The sequence below is a fragment of the Corythoichthys intestinalis genome, chromosome 9, assembly GCF_030265065.1.
Source record: "Corythoichthys intestinalis isolate RoL2023-P3 chromosome 9, ASM3026506v1, whole genome shotgun sequence".
NCBI lineage: Eukaryota > Metazoa > Chordata > Actinopteri > Syngnathiformes > Syngnathidae > Corythoichthys > Corythoichthys intestinalis.
In genome coordinates, this window is record NC_080403.1 from 9,501,202 (window position 1) to 9,518,958 (window position 17,757).

The 17,757-nt window shown below is 38.7% G+C and overlaps 1 protein-coding gene across 5 annotated transcripts in view; it reads right to left on the reverse strand.

Annotated features, from left to right (window-relative positions):
- Window positions 1-17,757, reverse strand: part of LOC130921642 (voltage-dependent calcium channel subunit alpha-2/delta-2) — an 84,162-nt gene that overhangs the window by 12,098 nt on the left and 54,307 nt on the right. For 4 of the 5 annotated variants that reach the window (XR_009064384.1, XM_057845762.1, XM_057845760.1 and 1 more), the window contains exons 21-34: window positions 13,779-13,840; window positions 13,600-13,676; window positions 13,460-13,520; window positions 13,284-13,381; window positions 13,101-13,191; window positions 12,960-13,022; window positions 12,793-12,896; window positions 10,637-10,735; window positions 10,435-10,526; window positions 10,320-10,367; window positions 10,134-10,205; window positions 4,364-4,516; window positions 3,891-3,943; window positions 3,389-3,444 (exon numbers count right to left, since the gene is read on the reverse strand). Coding sequence is in view for 4 of the 5 variants with exons in the window: in XM_057845762.1 (XP_057701745.1) it covers window positions 3,389-3,444; window positions 3,891-3,943; window positions 4,364-4,516; window positions 10,134-10,205; window positions 10,320-10,367; window positions 10,435-10,526; window positions 10,637-10,735; window positions 12,793-12,896; window positions 12,960-13,022; window positions 13,101-13,191; window positions 13,284-13,381; window positions 13,460-13,520; window positions 13,600-13,676; window positions 13,779-13,840 (1,129 nt within the window). In the remaining variant the exon portion in view is untranslated. Of the gene's footprint in view, window positions 1-3,388; window positions 3,445-3,890; window positions 3,944-4,363; window positions 4,812-10,133; window positions 10,206-10,319; window positions 10,368-10,434; window positions 10,527-10,636; window positions 10,736-12,792; window positions 12,897-12,959; window positions 13,023-13,100; window positions 13,192-13,283; window positions 13,382-13,459; window positions 13,521-13,599; window positions 13,677-13,778; window positions 13,841-17,757 lie in introns of those variants that run through there. The other variant, XM_057845763.1, reaches the window with a different exon arrangement.

The window sequence follows — 17,757 nt, forward strand, 5'->3', positions numbered from 1 at the left end:
GTTAAAATTGACGGGAAGATGGATGCAGCCAAATACAGGAACATTTTGGAAGAAAACCTGTTGGTATCTCCACAAGACCTGAGACTGGGACGGAGATTTATCTTCCAACAGGACAATGATCCAAAACATAAAGCCAAATCTACAATGGAATGGTTAAAAAATAAACGTATCCAGGTGTTAGAATGGCCAAGTCAAAGTCCAGACCTGAATCCAATCGAGAATCTGTGGAAAGAGCTGAAGACTGCTTTCATAAACACTCTCCATCCAACCTCACTGAGCTCGAGCTATTTTGCAAGGAAGAATGGGCAAGAATGTCAGTCTCTCGATGTGCAAAACTGATAGAAACATACCCCAAGCGACTTGCAGCTGTAATTGGAGCAAAAGGTGGCGCTACAAAGTATTAACGCAAGGGGGCCGAATAATATTGCACGCGCCACTTTTCAGTTTTTTATTTGTTAAAAAAGTTTAAATTATCCAATAAATTTTGTTCCACTTCACGATTGTGTCCCACTTGTTGTTGATTCTTGACAAAAAATTAAAATTTTATATCTTTATGTTTGAAGCCTGAAATGTGGCGAAAGGTTGCAAGGTCCAAGGGGGCCGAATACTTTTGCAAGGCACTGTATATGTACATTCACCGGCCACTTTATTAGGTACACCATGCTAGTAACGGGTTGGACCCCCTTTTGCCTTCAGAACTGCCTCAATTCTTCGTGGCATAGATTCAACAAGGTGCTGGAAGCATTCATCAGAGAGTTTGGTCCATACTGACATGATGGCATCACACAGTTGGTACAGATTTGTCGGCTGCACATCCATGATGCGAATCTCCCATTCCACCACATCCCAAAGATGCTCTATTGGATTGAGATCTGGTGACTGTGGAGGCCATTCGAGTACAGTGAACTCATTGTCATGTTCAAGAAACCAGTCTGAGATGATTCCAGCTTTATGACATGGCGAATGATCCTGCTAAAAGTAGCCATCAGAAGTTGGGTACATTGTGGTCATAAAGGGATAGACATGGTCAGCAACAATACTCAAGTAGGCTGTGGCATTCCAACGATGCTCAATTGGTACCAAGGGGCCCAAAGAGTGCCAAGAATATATTCCCCACACCATTACACCACCACCACCAGCCTGAAGCATTGATACAAGACAGGATGGATCCATGCTTTCATGTTGTTGACGCCAAATTTTGACCCAACCATCCGAATGTCGCAGCAGAAATCGAGACTCATCAGACCGGGCAACGTTTTTCCAATCTTCCATTGTCCAATTTCGATGAGCTTGTGCAAATTGTAGCCTTAGTTTCCTGTTCTTAGCTGAAAGGAGTGGCACCCGGCGTGGTCTTCTGCTGCTGTAGCCCCTGCTGCCTCAAAGTGTGACGTACTGTGCGTTCAGAGATGCTCTTCTGCCTACCTTGGTTGTAACGGGTGGTTATTTGAGTCACGGTTGCCTTTCTATCAGCTCGAACCAGTCTGGCCATTCTCCTCTGACCTCTGGCATCAACAAGGCATTTCCGCCCACAGAACTGCCGCTCACTGGATATTTTTTCTTTTTCGGACCATTCTCTGTAAACCCTAGAGATGGTTGTGTGTGAAAATCCCAGTAGATCAGCAGTTTCTGAAATACTCAGACCAGCCCTTCTGGCACCAACAACCATGCCACGTTCAAAGTCACTCAAATCACCTTCCCCATACTGATGCTCGGTTTGAACTGCTGGAGATTGTCTTAAATCATGTCTACATGCCTAAATGCACTGAGTTGCCGCCATGTGATTGGCTGAATAGAAATTAAGTGTTAACGAGCAGTTGGACAGGTGTACCTAATAAAGTGGCCGGTGAGTGTATATGTATATATATAATAATATGTCATAATATAACGTAAGTAAGATTCGTGCAGTCATGGACTATAGTAAGCAGGCCAGTGTTTCAATTTTATTTGTATTTTTTTTTTTGTTTTTTGTTTTTTTTTCCCAAGCGGGAGCATCCATCATTCTAAATCTGTCAGTAGAATTTTTTTTTTTTTTTTTTTTTAATTAAATCTGCAAATGCTGTTAACGAGCAATTTTTCATGTTTGAAGTGTCACCTTTTAACTGCAAGTTTGCGTTTTGTAGAAGACTGTCATTGTTTTTATATCAAGCTAAAGTAGCAATGCTAACGTTTTACAGTGTTAAATATAGATGTGTTTCCTTTTTTGGAAGTCTGAACTTTAATTCTACAGCGTGTTGATGACCAATAAACATATGTGAAAGGAACTGGAGTCTCATTTATAACCAACACGCACACAGAAATGTATGCACGAACGCGTACAACAATAAAACGCAGCCGTGAAAATTACCGCCCTCATATTTATTTACAGTGTGATAAATGGAGTTATTGCATATCGCGACAGGCTTAGCAACTTCAATAAAAAACATTTTGTTAGTTAGTTATATGGCCTTGCGATCTGCCAGCTTGTTGTCTCCTGTCGTCTTCCAAAATTACAACTGGGTGATGGCGCTTTAGGTGTTTCATCAATGCCGACATGCTGGCGTGGTATGCCAGCTTGGCATTACAGAGACTGTACACAACATTGTACCCCCCTTTTTTTCGTTGAAATAAGTCCATGTTTTGGCCACTCTGGTGCGCTCTTTTGGCTTTGTGCCGCTTTCCCCACTTGCATACCGAGCGTCCGCCATTTTAAACTAAACTAAAAAGGTGATGCTTAACATTAAAATTAAGATGCAAATTATTGAAAAATACGAGCGTGGTGTGCGCTTCAGTGAACTGACTCGATAATACGGCCGGAATATGTCTACCATCTCGACGGTCCTCCTCCGGTCGCCAGTCTATATAAGTTTAGGTGACAAATATTATTGTTGTAACATCGGCAAGGAAGTCGCCAACTTTGTCAGGTTTTTAATCATTTAGTATTTCAGAACTTAGGCAACACAATATGGCTACTGTCCACCGTAGCCGGCGCTCGCAACAACATGAAAACAGAAAGTAAAAACTCTCCCACATCTCTCTCACTCTGTCGTCAGTCACACGATGCATTCAGGAACAGCATGCAAAATACAACCGCCACATTGGAACCTGATTCGTTACATAATAATAATAATTATTATTATTATATTATTATTCCGATTTGTATTTAAAATTTCTCTGTTTGCAATGCGCAATTGCTATTTGTAATTGTAACAGCAGTATTTAATAAAGATTTAGCATAGGTTTTTGGGCTGTGAACAAATTAATTGAATTATAATGTATTCTCATGGGCAAATCCCGCTAGACATATGACCATTTTGACTAACAAACCAGGTGCTGGAACGGATTAAATTTTTATCTAGAGGTACCATTGTATTTAGAAAATTGTTGATTTGTCGTGATCTGTATCACACACCTTGATTGAGCCAGCTGTTGTGTGCCAGTCCGTAAAGTACTTGCTGGATCAAAGACCTGAAAAAAGAGCACATATCAACTTGTTAAAAAGTGTTTTTAAAAAGTATAATGTTGAGTTGAAAATAGACACACAGAAGTGGCAGCTGGCACCTTTGGAGCTTCATGCATTGAAGTTTTGACACAGTTGAGATTGTTTTAAAGGGCAAGCTGCATGCTGAGGTGTCAGTTGATGTGAAGTGCAGTCATTTGGACAGCAGTGGCTCATCTCTAAGGACTTGGACTTCAAAAATCCAGTCTCGCCTCAGACAATAACGAGCTGTCAATGAGCTGTCATTGCGCCCTTGGTCAAAACACTAACACCCCTCCGCCCCAGCTCAACAGGTGCAGCACTATTTGAATGCCCCTTTCACTCTGACATCTCTCCTTGTATATGTGTGTGTATGATCTGTATGTATGTATGTATGTGTTTAATAAATTAAATTGAAATAAAAATAGAATCTCACCAGGCCACCGTGGACGTCCACCAAGCCAAGCTGAGGATGTCGGCGATAGACGGCTGCAGAAAGCATTATGGGGTTAAATGGGGCTCCTGAACATTTCCAATGACACAAAGAAGTTATGCGCATGCTTTTCATGAAATGATCCAACTAGAGGGCTAACATTTATTATGTTATTTGTGCTGACACAGCAGGAATAAATACACAAGCAGAGCTGGCACGAATATCATCTAGCGTGTTTGTGTGTCTGTATGTGAGATATTTAATTTACAATCTAAGTGTGTGTAATATGTGTGTAGATGTTGGTTTGCTTGTTATGCAATTCATTGGTTCACAAAGCCTGGGTACCAATTTCATGCACTATTAGAGATACAGTACTTGCCGTGGAATAAAACTCAAATATTATCCTGAAATCTACTTCATTTCATTTGATCTTTTTTATAATGAAACTATAAAAGACTCAAAATATTTCCTCCTACCACAAAAAAGCGACGAGGTGCTGCACCAGTGTGGCTGCTGCTGACTGGCTCGCATGCTGACTGGAAGTGAAAAGTCTGTCGCCGGTTGAAGATGGAGTTGTTGTAGAGGGCATGCATCAAGAATGGGTCCACATCTCCGAAAAATAAACCTATCTGTGAGAAAGGAAACGAACAAAAATGAATCCACACAGTGGTTACCATGAGTGCTCATACTGATTTTCTTTGCAATGCCTATGACAGCAAGAAGTTATTTTATGCTCCTGAATGAGATGCAGTCCATGGAGTCCCAAGCTCTCGTCCGCGGTTCTCCATATCGTGCAAACGTCCAGCCCCCGCTGCCCTCTTCGATTGCCCGGCAATAGACCGCTATCCTCCGGTTGGGCTAGGGTAGGTACGCACTCCTCCAACCTCATTTTCCAGCTTCTTCCCCAGCAACGAGCACTCCTGCCTGCAGCAGGGGAATGACAAGCCGAAACTTGCTCGCCGCCAGAGGCTGGCCGATCGGTGAAGGCTGTTACCCTCGCTGCCGTGTGTAACATGAGTTGGGGTAGTTTTGTGTTATTTTTCGTTTTCGAAAGGCAAAAAAGATTGAAACAGCAGCTCGGCGGTCCAGCTGCTTCCCCGGCAACAAGCACTCCTGCTCGACGCCGGGGGGTTGGCCGATCGGTGAAGAGAATCGACAACCCCGCCACAGTGTGACATAACCCAGGGTAGTTTTGTGTGATTTTTCGTTTTCGAAAGGCTAGAATAAGACTTCGAAACGTCGGGTTTGCATGTCGGCTAGCTGTCACGCATCCTGTTTTGTTTATGCTCTTCGAAGCTAGGGCAGGGAAATGAGAAAAGCCGAACTAAATCCGGTGGCATAAAATAACGTTCAGGAGGTGCATGAATTTGACATTTATGACCATTATGCAGTAATTTTGCCCCGTCGTACTGGATAAATGCATTTTTAATATTTCTTATTCCATTTAGCACAAGACTTTTATTTTTCATTTAGCACAAGACTGTTATTTTTCATGACCATGCCATTTATTTAGCAATTGGGGAAAAATACTTCGATAAAAAGAATATCCTGTAAAAATATTGGGAGTAGAGAGATAGAAACAATGACATTTTGCTGCTCTCTTCGTCGCATTTTCCTCGTTCTGAATCTTCCCCCCCAATGGGCTGAATTCTAAATCAGATGAAATCATGACCCTGCCGACGTCATCCTCCAGCTGGGGACGCTAGAGCGCTATAATGACAGGCGGGGAAACGGCAGATGAAAAGACTAATTTCTTGTCATCTACGCTTTGCCAAATTGTTGTATATAGTCAAATCGTCTCTAAATATGATTCTAATTAACATAATAATGCTATTTACGATTTTTATGCTGTGACAGGCACTTTAAATTTGGGTCCTATGGGAATAAAGTAAACAAAATTTGGGCATAAATCAGAGTAAACAGCAATCTGTAAATTACATTCTCTAATTCAGAAAAGTTGTAAGTTTTAGTAATTGTTAGTATGAAAAACACTTACAATGCTTGAATATAAAACATTCGAAGGAACGGTATAAGCAAGGTAATATCGAGGTGGCCCTCGAAGACGGCTGATTCAGTTGACAATTTTTGCTTTTCATCATCCAATTTTTAAAATGTATTGCCTGAGGCCCTAATGGGGACGACAGACTCTTCTGGCCTTTTAATGTGAAATAACATTTAAAGTTATAATGTGTGAAAGTGGGAGGTATTATTTTCACCATTTACTTGATTTCTTTATTAACTTACTGGCATCATGCAATAGTACACAGTCTCATTAAATGAAATGTGAATAGGTGGCAAATGCGTAATGAAAGAATGGATTGCATTTTGTTGCGCAACAAGATGATATTCCCCTTTCAACATCTCATTGATGTTTTATGAACGTTTGCTGCCATCCTTTGACCATATAGTGATACTGCACTGTCAGAAACCAGCTAGGAGCTTCAAATACACAGCTGTGCTTTTTCACAATAAATAGCACCTAAAGCAGGCTCCATACCTGTCAACCCAAGGCCGTTGGCAATGTTACAAATAGTGACGTATGCTCTTACAAATTGGTGACTAATCTTACAACGTTGTATATAGCGTGAAATATGAAACAAAAATAAAATTAATTTTTTTAAATAATATGAATTTATTGGTAATATTGTAACATATAACCTGGTGCAATCAATGAACAATCAGTATCTTTAGCTACATCATGATTACTAAAATTTAACAGTGACTTTTATTATACTGTAATTGTATGTAGCACTTCTGGCAATTTCTATCATGTCTTGCTGGCTTCATGGCACTTCAGCTCGCAATTCAGTTTGACTTGAAGTTCGTTAGTGTGTCCAATTATAAATGAAAAAGGTCAATTGATAAAATTAACATACCGATGCAATCTTTGAGTCAGGGAACCTTTCTTTTGCTAATTCTGAGAAGTGATCAGCAAAAGTTGCGGGCAAACTGTGTTCGGCAACAAATTGGCAAAATAAGATCTCCGCTTTCGTCACTTTTCATTCTGCAGACTTCATCTTTGTGGCCAGTGTTGTTAATCTTACTTTTCAAAAGTACAGTTAATTACAGTTACAAATTACCAAAAAGTAATTGAGTTAGTAACTCAGTTACCTGAATGTAACTAAGAGTAATTAGTTACTAGGCAAGGTAACTGGTGTTACCTTTCATGTTTTTTTGTTTGTTTTTTTTTTTTTTTTTTTTAAAACAACAAAAACATAGTAACCTTTGCTATGTTTGGAAGTCATTTAATGTTGTGAATCAACTGTTAAAGTTGTTAAAATTGCTCCCATTTTTGTATTAGTTCCCTTCTGTCTACTTTCGACATGTGAAAGTTTTAAAACTGTTTCATCATTTAAAGATAGATTCAAGTCAAGAGTTTGCCGATTTAGGATTATTTTAGATAAAAAGTTACTTAGGTTTGCTAGGAAGGTTCACTACAACAGAGCCTTTCTGAGAAGTCTACTGCTTTAAAATGGCGGCTGTTTACTAATGCCGCCGAGTCTGTTATTTCGCATGTAGTTCTATATGCATGTGATATCTAGGCGTAGATTGGAGGCTGTCGGCTACAGTCAGGGAATATTGGAGCCACCTAGCCTAGCATCGCGTTTGCTACAGCGTCACAACAAACACTCTTCACCTCTTACTGTCTCTGACTTTTCTTGCGTCATTCAACCAACGTAGTAATGCATAGTAACGCACAGTTTCGTTGCCGAAACGGTGACAAAATCCGAACGGAGAAAAAAAACGTAATGCACCGAAAACGTACAGATTTTGAACGTACGGCGTACACACTTAAAAATCAGCGTTCACTTGTACGAATTACGCCGAAACCGTACAACTTGACAGGTATGAGGCTCACCAAGGACCAGCATTATGACAAACATATAAATAACGCAGCACAGTTAAATTAAGACAGCAACTTTAATTCTGAACATAAATTTTACTTTCTTTGCTGGCTTAGACTAGGGATGTCCCGATTCGAAAACGTGATCGGAAATCGGGCCGATCGCGCCATTTTTCAGAGGATCGGGTGAAAAGTATCAGGTTTTTAATTTAAAAAAAAACAATATTAATATTTTTCTCCTTCATGCTCATACTGCGCTGAACTGTTTTTGTTGGTCACCAGTGCAGCTAGCGTTCAGTACTTAAAGTTAACGATGATTGACAGGTTTGTAGCTTTGATATGGCCAGCCTCTGTAGCTCTACCATCAAAGGCACAAATGTGTAAATATTTTTTAAATTTGCAGCACAGATATAGATCAAGGGTTTAATCTCAGGCGTAGGTCTTCCTGTGTGGAGTTTGCAAGGTCTCCTATTGCCTGCGTGTGTAACCTGAGTCTGTTCTGTGCCGCCCCGCATTCCGCTCCCACCTCTGACTAGGCTGGGACGCGAACCAGCGCGCCGCGACGATTCTAGCCAGCAGGCAAGTTCGGTAACCACCGCGCCAATAAGCTCGAGCCAACGGCGCAGCCGTTAGCGTCCTTACATGAAGGAATCGGCGGGGAGGTTTCCATGTGCTACAACGGATACACTGTGGGTGTACCCGTTACACGTGGGTTTTCTCCTGGTATTCTAGCTTCCTCGTACATCCCAAAAACATGCAGGGTAGGCTGATTGAACACTAAAATTCTCCACAGGTGTAATTGTGAAAGTGAAAGGTTGTTTGCCTCTACTTGACCTGCAATTGGCTGGCAATCTGTTCAGGCTCCTGCCCATAGAATAGGATCCAACAACCCGCGACCCTCATGATGATAAGCATGGCAGAAGATGAATTAATATACAGTTTGTTAGCTTGTGGAGCTCTCTGTGTAAACAGAGTAATGCTTTCAAAGGCCTGGAAAAAGCCACTTTGCATGAAAAATGAATACAATTCAAATAAATATATGGCGGAAAACACAGACAAGGCTGAAAAAGCAGTTTCTGCTCTTGCACTCCTCTTTAAAAGACACTGCTGTATTTTAAGCCAAAACAACAGTTGTGTTTGATAGAACTATATGTCTATATGCTGCCATAGCAGATTCATGGCACATTAAGCCTCCAAACTATTTTTAATTTGTCCGTTTTACCCTGAAAACCCCAGTTCACAGATGTCGCGCAACCGCATTTGTTTCAACCCAGCAATAAAACGAAGGTAATTAATTATATCAATTATTCAAAATGTCTGTCGTTTTTAGCTTAGAATCATTAATTGATGTCTAATATTTCGTTTAAGAAAAAAAAAATCACTTTAAAAAATGTTTCACTCTTTTAAACTAATTAAGTCACAATGAAAAAAATGGTGTCTGTAAAAAAGTCACGGATATCTACCTCATAACTATCGCTTAGTTGTATATATTTGTTACTGTTGCATTTTCGCCGATATTTCAGATGATAAATAATCGATCCAAACAAAGAAAAATTGAGAGAGAAAAAAACGTTTAAAAGGGTAAATACAGTATATGAAAAAGAAAATCTTGACTACTCCTTGATGTCTGTGATTTCTGCATCACGACCGTTGTTATATTACCATGTTTCCCCTATAAAATCCCCCAAAAATCCAGCTGTGGCCATTCACAGCTGTGTCTTGACATTCAGTGATACATGCTACATTGAGTTTTTGGATCGAAACAAAGTAAGTTCGCCCAGAAAATTGAGATTTTAAGCTTTCCAATGATGTATCACACATGCATATCAGACCATTTTGAAAGTTGGCCAAATTGGGGGTCTCAGAGCGGAACTTCAAGTTAGCTGAGTGTTTTCCGCCATATATAAAATCAGTCCGCTGTGTACGGCCTGCCACTGATATTACATATGATATGAAGTCACTGTAACAAAATGCATGGCTTGAATATGACCATTGACACCGACTTATGAGGAAACTTGAAAATCGGCTTCATACCTTTTTTTTTTTTTTTTTAATGATCACATATACAGTATCATTTCAATACAAATTTGCAAGTGCGTAATGAGTTCTCACAGATTAACACAAATGTCTTGAGCTACAATTTTAAAAACATGTATTTAGGAAGGGATGCTCATCTACTAATTGAGGAAGCTTGCATGCTAGTGATGGGTGTATCGCATTAAAAGCGTCGGTATCAGATTTACTTTAAATACCGCTCTTGTTTAAAAATGCTGTGGTTTCGGCAAAGTGGCAGACTCGCTCGCTCGCTGCTACAGCATGTCAGCAAAGAGCACTGTGAGCAGCCAATCCTAATAAGTCCATTACACTTCAAAATAATTGATACTTTCATAGCTGTTGCTGACCTTTTTCCAGTGGTCTCTTTGATTGGACATAACCAGGAAGCCACCGTCATCAATGAGGTAGCAGAGCAGATCCTATAGATAACACATTGTTTAGACTTTAATGTCACTCTATGGTGATGAGCTATTATTAAGATAATAGTAGATAATAGATAATAGTGAAGGTTCTGTGAGACATAAAGTTCTTACATCGGTGTTGACTTCACAGTCCATCTCACAGCTCCTAGTTGGGCCGCACTGTTAGACAAAATTTTGATGAGAAAATCAGAAGATAATGGCAGAGTATCAAATGTTGGTACTGTACCTTGTGTGAGCCTTGCCGGCTGTCCGACACGTTGCTGGCCAGGATCTTGAACTTGTCCACCCAAGCTTCTAGGTCCAGCTTTACTCCCACAACTGACGGCCAAAACATGCCAGGAAAAAACAATAATCAAAGGAGAGAAACAAATGAGCAACAAAAAAAAACAGACAATTGTTGTGTATAATGAGATTAAGATTTCAAAAACCTGCAGGTTTGAGAAGTTTTCCTCCTAAATTAACTTCCACAGCTGAACTAACCAGAATTCCGACTGTGCTGTTTTCTGGTCCTAATATGTCATCTAAATCTGTTCAGAAAGACAACCACAACAATACAAGATTAAATAAATATTTCATGAAGCCAAAAGAATAAGGTGGTTTAGAACTGCAATAATGCTCTTTTTTTTTTTTTTTATTCAAATCCTTTTGTGATTGCTAAATGATGCAGTGAACCATAAAATACATCTGTAAATCACAATATAATCATTGTTAATTAAAAAATTTTGTCCGCCAGGGGGGGATACAAGCAAAGGAACGTAGAGCTGCTGTCTACAGCTAAATTATTTTTGTATACATTACTAAAGATCTATTAGAGGTGGGTAATAACGCGTTACATTTACTCCATTACATTTACTTGAGTAACTTTTTGAGAAAATGTACTTCTAAGGGCAGTTTTACTAAGCCATACTTTACTTTTACTTGAGTAGATTTGTGAAGAAGAAACGCTACTCTTACTCCACTACTTTGGGATACATTAGCCATTACATATTAGATTTTACTTTTTTGCCAGCGATGCCAACAGTGGCGCTACCATTTTTACCAATGAGACGTCGCAACAATAATCACATGATTCCATTATACCAATCAGACTCCAGCTTACCTTTCTATGATCACGCCGGCCTGTTCAATCACATGGTGTCTTTAAAGCACCATAAAAATAAAAATTTCACATAGAGAGCTACCATCAACATGACTCAAAAGTGCGGATTTTAACCTCTCTCCCAGTTTTTATTTGGCATCGATCGACCACGGAAAACCGGAGGTATGATCCTTTTAGTTTCATAATAGGAAAAAAGGTATTTTTCATTTTTCAGTTTTGACAGAATTCAATTTTTTTTTTTTAATGTTTATTTCTTTGGCTTAATGTGGTTATGTACAAGGTTATCTTCTTCTTCAAAGTACAGTGGTACCTCTACATACGAAGTTAATTAGTTCCAGGACCTTGTTTTAAGTCGAAATGGTTGTGTGTCGAGCAGGATTTTCCCATGAGAATACATTATAATTCCATTAATTCCATCCACAGCCCGAAAACCTACACAAAATCCTTAATAAATACTGCTGGTACGATTACAAATGGCAATTACACATACAGTAGCAAAACAAGTAAATTATAAATAAAAATCCGAATAATATTATAACAATAATTCCTGTAATAATGTAACGAATCGGGCTCTAATGTGGCAGATGTTTTTTGCTGTACCTAAACGCACCGCGTGGCTGATGTGATGGTGAGCTAGAGAGTGCAGTTCTATTTTACTTTCTCTTCTGTTTTGTTGCAGGCGTCAACTGCAGCAGACAATAAGCGTGTTGTGTTGCACAAGTTGATGGAATAAATGATTAGAAACCTGACGAAGCTGGCGATTTTTTTTGGCGATGTTACCACAATAATAATTGTCACCTTAACTTAAAAAGACTGGCGAATGGAGGTCGGAGGAGGACCGTCGAGATTGACATTCTACGGCCCTATTGTCGAGCCAGTTTATGGATGCACACACCATGCTCATATTTTCCTATCACTTCCATCTTCATTTCAACGGTAAGCGTCACTTTTTCCTTTTTTCACCACCTGCAGTAACATTCTTGGAACCAGTGTTGATTTCTCTCTCAAGAAAATCCACTGTGCGTCCGTCCTCCGGCAAAACAAGGAAACTGCGGCGCTGTCATAAATCGTCGTATTTTGAGCATGTAGTCGGATGTAGAAACAAATGGCGAGTCAAATTTTATGTTGGATGTTGAAAAGATCTTGTGTCGAAGCGATCGTATGTCAAGGTACCACTGTATAATAATAACAGGTCATATAGATAAGTTTGTGCTGAGAAAAAAAATACTATTGTTTCAAAAAAAAAAAAAAAAAAAAAAACATTAAACATCGTAAGCAGTTACTTACAATGTTACTCATTACATGAGTATTCTTTTCACCAAATGCTTTTTTACTTTTACTTGAGTACATTTTTTTGGATGAATACTTTTGCTTTTATTTAGGTAATATTATTTTGAAGTAACGCTACTCTTATTTGAGTTAAATTTTTGGCTACTCGACCCACCACAAAGATCTACATTGTAAGGAAATAGAAAATGTACGTACATTCTCGAGGTGGAGCTCGAAACATGTAACCTTTGTTGTCAAGGCTCCTTCGATAGTAGTTTGAATTGAAGGGTTCAGGGTCCTCGTCCCATAATTCGGCAGCTCTTCATACAAAAAAAAGCAACATTTATTTCAAGATTAGTTTAAATGATATTTGTTCAACTCACAAGTTGGGGAAGACTCGCGTTATGCCTCCGTCAGTGGACGCAAACACAGCCAGGAAGCCATACCTGTAGCCCAGCAGGTTATAAGTAAACGAGGCGTGGATCCCAGGCCCTGCTAAGCATGCAACAATTGAAGCAACTCACGAATTAAGATCCTTATTTTTCCACACACGTGAAGCGAGCTGGCCAATTATCCTAGAGTCCAGTATCAGGTTGTGTATGAGCCCTTGGTCACCTAGATTTAAAAAAAAACAAATTTATAAAAACATGTACATCTACACCCCTTTAATATTGATGGATGTCCCTGTGACAAATGCTGCAACTTACACTCATCTGATTCCGGAGAAATTTCCAGCATGAGAGAGAGGAAGTTCTGCAAAAACTGTGTGTTGTTGTCTGAAAGCTGCAGACGCTTGCAGTATTCCCTGCGTGGAGGACACAATATGTTGGCATCTCTAATTTACAGATGGAGATAAACACAAAAATGAGAAGGAAAATGTCACCTTGGTGCAAGAAAGACGTGTCCTGAAGATTCAAAGGAGCTTGGCAGTAACGATTGCATGTCTGCAACACACAAACTGTGTTATTTTGCTTTAAAACTTTTTAATTGCAGCCTTATAAATTGTTGCCTCTGGGTACTTACACTGAAGTTGAAGCATCACATCACTGAGGTCTGCCTGAATGTAATATTCATTGTATGGCGGTAGTACCAGCCCCAGACTGTAGGTTTTAGGGAGGAGGAGACAAACGGTATCAGGTTTTTGATGAGCTGAGTAATTATCATTTTAAATGCATAACAAGACATCCATTCAAAAAGCTCACCTGTAATCTGTACCATTGACAGGAGTCCAAGTATAACCTCTGTACACCTCATCAATGTATTGCTGCAAAAACAAAAACAGCATTGCTATTTCTCGTACAGCAAATACCTACGTACAAATACAGTACATGTACTAGGCGGAAAACACAGACAAGACTGAAAAAGCAGTTTCTGCTCTTGCACTCATCTTTAAAAGAAACTGCTGTATTTTAAGCCAAAACAACTATTGTGTTTGATAGAACAATATGCCTATATGCTGCCATAGCAGATTCATGGCGCATTAGACCCCCGAACTATTTTTAATTTGTCCGTTTTACCCTGAAAACCCCCATTTACAGACGTCGCGCAACCGCTTTTGTTATTAATTATATGTATTATTCAAAATGTCTGTCGTTTTTAGCTTAGAATCATTAATTGATGTCTCATATTTCATTTTTTAAAAAAAGACTTTAAAAAATTATTCACTCACATATTTTAAACTTTTAAATAAATGATGTCACAATGAAAAATATGGCGTCTGTAAAAAAGTCACGGATATCTACCTCATAACTATCGCTTAATTGAATTTTTTTTGTTACTGTCGAATTTTCTTCGATATGTTAGATGATAAATAATTGATCAAAACAAAGAAAAATTAGGGAAAAAAACGTTTAAAAGGGTAAATATATGAAAAGAACATCTCGACCACTTCTTGATGTTTGTGATTTCTGCATCGCGACCCTTGATATATGACCATGTTTCACCTATAAAATCCCAAAAATATCCAGCTGCGGTCATTCACATCTGTGTCTTGACACTCGATGATACATGCTACATGGAGTTTTTGGATCGAAACAAGGTAAGTACGCGATAATATCTCGTTAAAGTCATGGCATCTGTAATTCTGCTCTCGCGTGCTCTCACCTGCAGATAGGGTTTAGCTGTTAATTTTTTTTTTTTTTTCAAATGCCATCCTGTTCAAAATTTTTCTTCCCCCAGAAAATTGAGATTTTAAGCTTTCCAATGATTTATCACACATGCATAGCGGACAATTTTATAAAATGGCCAAATTGGGGGTCTCAGAGCGGAACTTCAAGTCACCTGAGTGTTTTCCGCCACTAGTATGTGTGAAGGTTGAAGTAGTTAATGAGATTGGCTAAAGATGATCCCGGGTGACTTTGAGTGAGAAACGAGTCAATCGCAGGACAAATGTTGGGATCAGATTTAATTACTGACTGATATTCATGCTACATTTGTTTGGTAGAATTTTGTGAAGCTGTCAAAGTGAAAAACTTACAACACTAAAAGGCAAAGTATTTGGTATGTTAACAACTCCAATGGAACAGGATAAACTGCATTTCTGACTCATTTACCTTTGCCTTTATTATAGCGAAAGACTTACCTTTAAGGACCAACACATGGATGTATAATAAATATGATATTGTTTATTGTAATACAGGTGAATTTATTGTTTGTGTTTGAAAAATACATAAGAAGAGAACTTTGAACAATTGAAGGAATATTAAAACACAATACCAATTAGATTATTTATCAAAATTCTTCAGCCCAACAAACAATTATTCACATTCACTTCACAACTATGGACAATTTAGAGTCGATTAACCTAGCACCAGAGGTGGGTAGAGTAGCCAAAAATTTTACTCAAGCAAGAGTAGCGTTACTTCAAAATAATAGTACTCAAGTAAAAGTATTAGCAGTCATCCAAAAAATGTACTCAAGTACAAGCAAAAAAGTACATGGTGAAAAGAATACTCAAGTAAAAAGTAACAATGTGAGTAACTGTTTACGATGTTTTGTTTTGTTTTTCAATCGTAATTTGTTTTCACAGCACAAAGTTATCTATATGAACTGTTATTATTATACTGTACGATAACCCATTAAATAAAAACATTAAAGCAACATTCCAACCTTTATAAAATATTTTCATAACATTTGTGACTATATGTCGACCGACAACTAGTTGAATGACACCTCTTTTATATCTTGAGGGGATCTGTATCATTTTCACCAGCACTAATTAACTTGAAGGAGGGTGGCAGGAACCCTGCCACACAAAAAACTACAAATGTGCTGACTGCTTTACGGCAAACGTCACATCTCTCTTTCCCCATTCATTATCAAGACCGAAGTCGAGGCGAACACTTTCGCGTGAATTCTGCACAGATGGCAGTGCAACAAAAGGGACAAAAAGTTTTGTTCGAGGAGGGAATAAAAGGGAGGCTATCAGGATACTCAAGAATGAACATTGGTTCGGCTTTTCGCTCAACCAGCTTTCGTCAACACTGACGAGTTCGGGTGAGGTGAGGGAGTTATCCACACTAAGCCACACGGTTTAACCGTCTAACCGTCTTATGCTATTGTTTACCGAAATAAACCACCGCCAAATAAACACACACACACAAAAAAAAAATTTTTTTTGAATTGATTAAAATTAATCCCGTTCAAATATTTGACGCAATTAACGCACAAATGCCCCGCTCAAACAGATTAAAATGACAGCACCGGTAAAGGTGTACTGTTGTGTTTTTCGGAGTTATGCCGCCCTCTGCTGGCGCTTGGGTGCAACTGATTTTATAGGCTTCAGCACCCATGAGCATTGTGTAAGTAATTATTCACATCAACAATGGCGGGCTACTAGTTTATTTTTTGATTGAAAATTTTACAAATTTTATTAAAACGAAAAGATGAAGAGGGGTTTTAATATAAAATTTCTATAACTTGTACTAACATTTATCTTTTAAGAACTACAAGTCTTTCTATCCATGGATCACTTTAACAGAATGTTAATAATGGTAATGCCATCTTGTTGGTTTATTGTTATAATAAAGAAATACAGTACTTATGTATCATATGTTGAATGTATATATCCATCTTGTGTCTTATCTTTCCATTCCAACAATAATTTACAGAAAAATATGGTATATTTTATAGATGGTTTGAATTGCGATTAATTACGTTTAATTAATTTTTTAGCTGTAATTACCTCGAATAAAAATTGTAATCGTTTGACACCCCTAGTTTGCACGTTTTCTCCGTACAAGGCGTACACAATGGCAGTACAAACGTATGCTGGATAGTTAACGTACTACTACTACTAGGCTACTACAAAGACAGCGTTTTATGTGTGGGTGTGTGTTGGAGTTTTTTTGGGGGGGGGAATAAAAGCCCCCTTCTATTTTAATGCAAATCTCCGCAGCTAGATGGCACAATGACACACAAACACCTTTGAAAACTAAAAGGTCCAACAAGCCTCGATTTAACACCCACTTTTCACATATAATAATGTCCAACAGGCGGCATCTCGTTTCTGCAGCACCCCACTCCCCATGCCACAGTTACTCTTAGGAGTACATTTTTCTCAAAAAGTTACTCAAATAAATGTAAAGGAGTAAATGTATTGCGTTACTACCCACCTCTGCCTAGCCCACACTTTGGGAATTTGGAGTGAAATACTGGTGAAACCCCAAACGGGGGTGGGGGGGCGGCGGGATATGTAAACTTCACAAAGGAAGCTGTAGACACGACAGGCAAGGCTTTTGAGGGTGCGACTTATACTCTGTAGCGACTTATGTGTGAAATTATTAACACATATTTATATCATTTCACATTTTATTTTGGTGTTTTGGAGTGACACTGATGTTTTGGTAAACTTGTAGCATGTTCTTTATGCTATTGTTATCTGAGTAACTCTTAATAGCTATGTTACGTTAACATGCCGGCCACGTTCGCATGTCCTTGTTCATGCATCATGTAACATTATCACACTGTACACTTATTCAGCATGTTGTTCTCTGTTATATTTGTTTTTAAATTGCCTTTCAAGATGACATATCTGTTCTGTGTGTTGAATTTATCAAGTAAATTTCCCCCAAAAATGTTACTTATACTCCGATGCGACTTATATACTGTATGTTTTTTTCCTCTTCGTTGGGCATTTTATGCCTGGTGCGACTTATACTCAGGTGCGACTTATAGTCCGAA